The sequence below is a fragment of the Chrysemys picta genome, unplaced genomic scaffold (assembly GCF_011386835.1).
Source record: "Chrysemys picta bellii isolate R12L10 unplaced genomic scaffold, ASM1138683v2 scaf300, whole genome shotgun sequence".
NCBI classification, from domain to species: domain Eukaryota; kingdom Metazoa; phylum Chordata; order Testudines; family Emydidae; genus Chrysemys; species Chrysemys picta.
The window spans coordinates 66,574-75,000 of NW_027053007.1; the positions used below are offsets into that span (position 1 = coordinate 66,574).

At 53.4% G+C, this 8,427-nt stretch overlaps 1 protein-coding gene across 1 annotated transcript; it reads right to left on the bottom strand.

Annotated features, from left to right (window-relative positions):
- Positions 1 to 348: 348 nt before the first annotated feature.
- Positions 349 to 8,421, bottom strand: LOC101945094 (adhesion G protein-coupled receptor E4-like). The gene is made up of 7 exons (XM_065579442.1): positions 7,891 to 8,421; positions 7,114 to 7,349; positions 6,301 to 6,367; positions 5,429 to 5,520; positions 4,994 to 5,162; positions 4,770 to 4,877; positions 349 to 4,356 (listed from the first exon to the last, which is right to left on the bottom strand). Exons 1-7 carry the CDS (start codon positions 8,167 to 8,169, stop codon positions 4,318 to 4,320), a joined length of 990 nt encoding a protein of 329 aa, XP_065435514.1. The 5' UTR covers positions 8,170 to 8,421; the 3' UTR covers positions 349 to 4,317.
- Between the last annotated feature and the right edge of the window lie 6 nt (positions 8,422 to 8,427).

The window sequence follows — 8,427 nt, forward strand, 5'->3', positions numbered from 1 at the left end:
TAGAGCCGGTCCTGGCAAAGACTACCTCTGCTCCTGTTTTCCCTGCCAGCTCAGGACTCCAGCACCCTGACTTGCTGAGCCAGACACTCCCGTCTGCTCCAACACAGACCCAGGGTCTGAATCACTTGCCCCAAAGCTGCAAGTTTACCTGAAAACAGCTCACAGAAGTGTGCTTGTGTTTAGCACTCAGATGCCCAACTCCCAATGGGGTCTAAACCCAAATGAATCCGTTTTACCCTGTATAAAGCGTATGCAGGGCAAACTCAAATTGTTCGTCCTCTATAACACTGATAGAGAGATCTGCACAGTTGTTTGCTCCCCCAGGTATTAATACATACTCTGAGATAATTACTAAATAAAAAGTGATTTTATTAAAAACAAAGTAGGATTTAAGTGGTTCCAAGTAGTAACAGACAGAACAAAGTCACCAAGTAAAATAAAATAAAATGCACAAATCTATGTCTAATCAAACTAAATACAGATAAGTTCCTCACCAGTTCCAGAATGTTCCCTTTTACAGGCTAATCTCCTTTAGCCTGGGTCCAGCAATCACTCACACCCCCTGTAGTTACTGTCTTTTGTTCCAGTTCCCTTCAAGTATCCTGAGGGGGTGGAGAGGTTCCTTCCTTAGCCAGCTGAAGACAAAAATGGAGGAGTCTCCCACGGGTTTAAATAGACTCTCTCTTGTGGGTGGAGACCCCCCCTCCTCCCTCCTATGCAAAGTCCAGCTCCAAGATGGAGTTCTGGAGTCACCTGGGCAAATCACATGTCCCTGCATGAGTCAGTCTTTACAGGCCAAAGCCATTGTCCACATGGTAGCTTGTATGTCTCCAGGAAGACTTTTTATGTGGATTGGAGCATTGGAGTGTTTCCTGATCAGGTACTTAACCTGGCGAATTCCTTCCTAAAGAAACTGACCAAATGCCTCCCAAAGCTTACTTAGAAACCAAGCCAGCATACAGCCCATATTCTTACCCTCAAGTAGAAAATGATATATGTGTACAAAGAGGATGAATAGATATAGTAGACCAGAACCTTTACGGAGATATATGACATGGCACAGGCAGCACAAAACATATTCCAGTTATGCCATACATACATTTATAAGCACCCCCTCCCCATAAATCCTTATTGGGTACACTGTCACAGCAGGTCCAACTCAGGCGGGTCTGGCCCCTCTCCTCAACAAGGGCTCAGCTGCTACTCTGGAGGTGAAAAGCTCTTGGTATCTCCTCAACCACCAGGCCTTGTAATGTCCTAGGGATGATGCCCCTCTGGGTTCCTGACCAGGACGTCGGTTATTCCTTCCCCTGAGAATCCACCCTTAAGATTGGAGACTGGCCACTTCCCAGGGCTTTGGGAGATGAGTCAGAGCTGCGGGACACCAGTGTGGTGCTGAGGTGGGCCAGCTACTGCTCTCATGTACCCGGGTGCAGGGCAGGAGTAACTCTACTGAAGTCAATGGGGTTACGCCTGATTTTTCTGTGGAATATTCCAGCTGCTGGGGGTGGTTCTAACAGGGTTCCCACACCCAGGAAAGACAGAGCCTGCTCCCTTCCCCCACCTCGAGGAGCAGAAATCAGCTGTTTGTAATGAACCAGGAGCTTCCTCTCCCCTGCAAAGGCTGCAATGTCTGGAGCTGGGCAGCAGCAGGGAGGTATTTCAGACAATCAAGGCTCCGCTTCCCCTCCACGTTCTTCATTGCTGTGTAAGTGGGGTTGGACTGAGCTCCCCTCTGACGTGGAGAGATGAGCTGGGGGAACAGACTCCAGGAACAGACTGTGTTTCCGGAAGCACCTACTGTGCCTAGGAACTCAGCGGAGGGAACTGCTTTACCAAAGTGACCCCTTTTGGCTGGTGTTGGGTTACAAATCACTTTAGTGGGGAGTGCAGGGGAATGGCATGTTGTCACCCTTTGTGTGAGGACAGGGCAGCAGAACTGTGCGTAGCCTGCCCTGATTGACGCTCACTCGCTAAGCAGGGGGGTGGGGATGCCAAATCCCCGTGAGAGTGAGAGAGAAAGAGGGTGGGGGCAGATGTCTGTATCCAGGCGTGTGGGCTCTGCCTAAAGAGTCCTAGATGCTATTTCACCCTCTCCCTTGCCACTGTGTAAAGGCAGAGCTGATCAGACACACTGGAGAGTCCTTGTTTTGTTAAGTGATCGCTAGAGCTGAAATCACTGAGAACCAGGTCTAGACACTGAGCCTTAGAGCACGTCTACACTTAACACGCTGCATCGGCACAACTGCACCCTGTGCCTCTGTGGTGGTTTAATGGAGACGCTCTAAGCTGACGGGAGAGAGCTTCTCCCATGGGTGTAGTTAATCCACCTCCCCAAGAGGCGGTAGCTGTGTCGATGGGAGAAGCTCTCCTGCCAACACAGCGCTGTCTACACATGGGGTCGGGTTGGTATAACTATGTCGAACAGAGGGTGGGGGTGTGTGGATTTACTGAGTGACGTAGTTATACCGATAGAGGTCTGTAGGTCAGACCAGATCTCAGTTGTATACATGGTGGTGGCAGCAGCGGCCGAGGCATTTCTTGATGCCATCTCCCCACCTCCCACCCCACTGGCAAGAGTTGAATTCACATGAATGCTCTGAACTCTGGGCCTTCGCCGACCAAGGACAGCAACTGTGAGTGGGGTGCAGGGGAAGGAAAGGGCAAAGCCAGTTAGAGCAAATGGCCCAGGATAGAGGACTCTGGAGATCTGTGGTTGGCGGCCCATACCCCGATTGGGGTGACGGGCATGAGTGAGTGAGTGAGTGAGTCACAGCACAAGGGGAGAAACTGAGGCAAAGGACACTGCCCAATATATTCTGGGGTAGGAGTTTGCTCATGGATACGGCTATGATTATATCATGGAGGTCACGAATATGAGGCCTTACCCCTCCAATTAGGTCTATCCCTCAATAATCCCCCCCTAGAACTGAACAGGGGCGGGGAGCTCCGTAGCCTGATGGGGGAGGAAGGCCATGGGGCCACCCCCTGGATGCTTGCGCTGGGCCCTACCTGGCTGCTCCCCGAGGGGCTCGGCCGCATTGCTTATCTTCTTGATGCTGTGGAAGGGGGCAGCGTGGGGCATGGTGGCGTGGATGGGGAAGGCCGTCTCCACCACCAAGTGTCACTGGCTCCCCTGTGGCTGCAGTTGCCCAGCCACAGTGGGAAGGCGGGGGATCCCCCTGAAGCTCTCAGCTACTGTGGAGGGTGAGGAGACCCTGCGGCAGCCCAGCCCCTGGTGGGCAGTGGGGGACCCTAGACCTCCCACTTGCCGCAGGTGATGGGGAACTGGAGCTCCCTGCTGCCGCAGGGGGTGGGATCCCCCACAACTGCTCAGCTGCCGTGAGGAGCAGGGGACTTCGAAGTGGGGCAGCAGTGGTGGGGGACCCCGGAGCTCCAGCAGCAGTGGGCACTGAGCTGAACCTGCCTCCCCTTTTTGTCAGTATATTTTTAGTGAAAGTCAGGACAGGTCACAGGCTTCCGTGAATTGTTGTTTATTGCCTACGACTGGCCGTGATTTTTATTAAAAATATCTTTGCCTTACTCATGGTCACAAGCTTTCAAATTGTGGTTGTGGGGATTCCCAGATTACTGCCAGATTTCTTTCCCCTTTTTACACAGACTCAGTGCTTGTGAGAGGGGATGTATTGCCTCTTAGAGGCACCTGGGGTGGTCTGAAATTTAACCAGATTACTGGGTAGGGGTGTGACGGGTTCGGTCACAGAGATCCCCTTGGGACTGTCACCTGATGTGCTGACATTACCTTTGAGCATGTTTTCCCTGCCTGCTTGGGACTCCAGAACCCTGCCTCGTTGAGCCAGACACGCTAGCCTGCTGCAACACAGACCCAGGGTCTGGACCATTCCCCCAGAGCTGCAGACTTTGTCTCTCTGGGTCCTCCATCCCTCCTTCTAAATGGAAAATACATGATTTAAGATGGATTTTGTTATCAGGTGACATGGCCACAAGTCACTGTAAGACCCCTAGTCTCCATTCCCCATGGGCTGGCCCACGCGTACACAGGGAGGCTTTCAAGTAACTAAGGCCATTCACAACTTAATGGCCTCCACTTACTATGTTTTTCATCAGTGATAGAAGTTTATATCTTATTCTCCTAAGTCCAGATATAGAAATAATACATGCAAACAAATAGGATGAACACACTTAGCAGATGATAAGCTTTCTAAAGACACCATGCAAGGGGTATTTAGCGTGAAGTATATTCCAGTTATGTCATATTCATAAGCATATTTCCATAAAGCATATGGAGTGCAACGTCACAGGGGCTCCAGACGGTTTGGTTTTGTATTGAAACCCCTACGTATTGAACTCGGCCCTGGTTGCTGCCAACTCCACCTGGCAAGAAAAGCAGAAAAATGACAATAGATTCCAAGGCCACTGAGAGCGTAATGTGCAAACTGGTGGGTTGTCTCTGGGAGGCGACACACAAAGCCCCTGGATCCCTGATCCTTAGGGATAATGGAGCCAAGGGAAATTCTTCACGGCTCTGACTGCTCATTGGGGATGATCCGTCTGCACTGACAAGGATTCAATCCCAGGGGACAATCTGATCTATTCAGATAATTACACTGCAAGAGCCAATGCCTGCCTAGTCCACAGTGAGTGACCCCTGGAGCTCCCAGTAGAGCCGAGGGAAGGGAACGCGGAGGTGCCAGGAAAGGGGAAAGCACATTTACAGCAGTGATGAGACCCAGCTAGAGATGACTGTGTCACAGGCTGGTATTGGAACAGAGCAGAGGACCTCTTACCGTCTTGGTGCTGGTGGTGGGGACAGCAGACATGGATAGATCGGATGTCTCAGACTTTGTACTGAACATTCTGAATCTCTTGATCCATCTCCTGTACTCCTCTCTCACCTGGAGAGTGAGAGACACGGTCACTGCACCATGTAACTAACTCGGAGAAGATCAGAGATGGCCACCACGAGGCCAGTGAAGGTGCTGTGTGGGCGCTGATGGGCCGTGGGCATTACCTGGCGATTGAGGAGACAGTGCACCAGGAAGATGAAGGCTCCCTGCAGGCTGTTGACGATGGTGAATAAATACGCCATGACCGTGGCTGCTGCGCCGACTTGGAGGAGACCAAGGCTCCATGGGCAGCCCAGAATGAAGAGCTGGGCGATGGCTTTAAAGGTCAGTAACCTGGATAAAGGCAGATGGAGAGATCCCGTTACAATAACCCTATGGAGAGCAATTGGGTCAAGAGGATCTGGACAGAGTGGGGTGGAGCTACTGACCCTGCTTTCCTGTGTGGGACAGGGTTACTGTCAATGCAAACACACTGGGAATTCGTTCCTATGGATCCTAGATATGCTGTTCCCCTCCTGCAATCCCTCACACCCTCCAGTGCCAAGCACCTTCCAAACCAAGACATCTTACCCTCCAGGACTGTTTTGTTGCCATCTCACCTGTGGTCTCTGAGGGTGGACACATCTGCATTGAGGGAGGAGAGACTGTTTCTCAGGATCCTCAGGGTCAGGGTAAAGAACGTTATATTTATCTGTGGGAACAGTGGGAAATATTTCCCGTAAAACATCCCATCCGGGGCCAGTGACTCCAGCTGAGGCAGAGAACGATCCCAGGGGACCGATCCGAACACTGCAGAACCAGGGACTGCTCATTTCTGGTGGGAATCATCCCCTCTCCTGTAATATCCCCTGGCAGCTCTCGGTCCCTCCCCATGCGTGGAGCTGACAGCACAGCCAGGGCTGAGATGGATCAATGGGATCACAGAGGTCAGATGCTGCTCAGGGTTAAATATGGAGCCTCTCCAGTGCAGTCAGGAGTTATTTTGGGTTTACACTGGTGTAACTGAGAGTAGGATCTGGCTCAGAGATTCCAGATTCTGTCTCCAGAATACTTCCTGCCACTTCCAGGCTGTAAGAAATCTCCCCCCTCCCCGCCACCGAAACTTCCCCAGGTGGTAGGGAGGAATATGTAGGGACATTTGTTTCCCCCCCTACAAAAACCACTGCAGAGTCCAACCCTCTCCCTTCCTCGTTCCTTGGGTCAGTAACTAGACTAGACCAAACTCTTCTGTCTTCACTTGGGAAAACTCCTACTGACATCCATGGGAGCTGTGCCCGAGTAAAGGCTGTAAGCCTGGGGATACAGCACAGGGACTAATCCCCGGACTGACCACAGCAGATGAGCCAGGTGGGACCTAACTGGGTCTTTCCTTGTTTTTTATGGGCCATGTTCTCCTCCCTGCTTCACTGAAATCAATGGGGTGGCAGAGGTGAGAGGAGAATGGGGCCCTGTGGTTCTGGGAGGTACCCACCAGGATTATGGCACAGACTGGACCCAGGAAGCTCCAACGAAAGCCTCTGTCCAGGCTGAGCCAGCAGCTAGCGGGAGGGAGGAAGAAGAAGGTGACGTTAATGGGATTACTGCCCTTTTTCAGCCCCGGGGCAGAGAGGGGGTGTCACAGGGCAGCTGGCTCTCAAAAGCGAGATGGATCTCAGCCTGCCTGTGACATGGCCGACTCTCTTGTGGGCAGCAGATAAACAGCCCTCCCCATGTACCTCAGCATCTCCTGCTTTCAGCCCCCACTTCCTCTTCCACCTCCTCAAATGACCCTTTCTGGTGGATGCGCTCAGTATTGCTGGAGGGCCAGACATGCAGCGGATGGACATTGGCCTCGCTGCACTGAAGGAAGTGGATCTGCCCTGATTTACACCAGAAGAGGATCTAGCCTGGGGTGTCTAGAACACGCCACACCCTGTTTTAGTGAGTCGCTCACTTTAGAGAGGGGATCCTCAGGGATCTGCACACAGGAAGAAGGTGCATTTGTTTCCTACCCACCAGCCCCACAAACCCAGCCTGGGAGCTGGGAGTCCAGCTGGGATCTTTCTGGCTTGTTCTTCCACATCATCAGTGGGGTGAGGAGAGTAGATGTCTGACAGGTGGGCAACTCAACTGCAGTGCTCGGGGCAGCTTAGTGTCCCTGGGGATGGGAAGGGTCCCAGGGCGACATTCAGCTCCCAGGCAGGGTGAGCAGGGAAAATCGAGGTCCAAGTCAGACCTGGGGTGAGCTGGACAAGCGCATGGGAGTCACATCCCAGCTCCCCTTCGGGATGGGCGCTGCACATACTGTGTGGAAGTTCCGTAGCCGTCAGGATTCACTGCTGCAGAAATAGCAACCACCAGGGCTGGGAATCCGTAGCCCAACGGGTACATGAATCTCTTCTTGAACCGGCTGGCGCTGGTGTAATTCACGACCTGCAGGTTCCTGACGGTGAGGAAGAGGTGCAGCCCCTCCAGGAACATCCAGGAGAAGCAGGCCAGGAAGAGGTAGTGTAGGAGCCCAGCAATGACAGCACACGCCACCTGGGGGAGACAGAGAGCCCAGGGACACTGCGGTGGGGAAGGGAAATGCTGAGTATGGGGGAGACCTGCCGGGGGGTCACACTGGGATTCTTGTTAGCACAGCTCTCCAGTTATAGCGCTCCGTGACTCAGAGACGGCAGGTTCCTCGGTCTATGGAGGGTCCTGCGGGTGCACATTGCTGATGCAGGAAGGGAGCAGAGATTAGTGGTTAGAGCAGGGGAGTAGGGCTCAGGGGATCCAGGTTCTGTTCCCAGCCCTGCCACAGAGTCCCTGGGTGACCATGGGCAAGTCACGTAGGAGAGGAATCGAGGCACAGGGAGCCTGTGACATAGAGAGAGAACTGGCTGAACTCCAGGGGTTGGGGACACTCAGAGCACTGTGCCCAATGTGAAGGGGCCTAACGGGGAGTGGAAACATCCCCCCGGAAATCCCCCCTGTGCCCTGCACATCCCAGAATCCAGGGAGCACAAAGGGGTTCAAAGCCACACACCCCAGCGCTGCTGCGAGTGGAGGAACAGAGCAGGGGAGAATCAGGACGTACCTGACTGCTGGGGTGGGTCACGGTAGCGAGGAAGAGCAGGTCGGCCAGGAAGAGGCAGAGGCAGAGCTGCAGGTGGAGGGCGGTGCTGACGTTGCGGATGGAGCGGCACAGGAGGAAGGTGAGGATGGCGAGGAAGAGGCACAGCAGAGAGAGGGTCAGTCCCACGTAGGTGATGATGTTGAGACTGAGAGTCGCTTCCTGGGGACAGGAAAGGAAAAGCCCTGGGAGCGATGAGTCTGGGGATTTAGGTGCCACGTCCCGTGTGTTTCCAGGGGGCATCAGGCATCACAGCCTCTCCCAGTTCAGGGGGCTGCACTGCACTCAGAGGGGAGCCCTTTACAAAGGGGGTCCACTGAGGCTGACTCAGGGCCCCACTGGGACCTGAAGCCAACTGGAGCTAGAACCCTTTGTCCTTCCTTCTTCGCTCCTGCTCCCCCATCCCTCCATTACAGAAGCCAGGGAACAACATTGTCACAAGCCCACTGCTTCCTAGGCTGTCTCTATGCTGCATCCGGCAGCTGCTCAGAAATGTCTGGC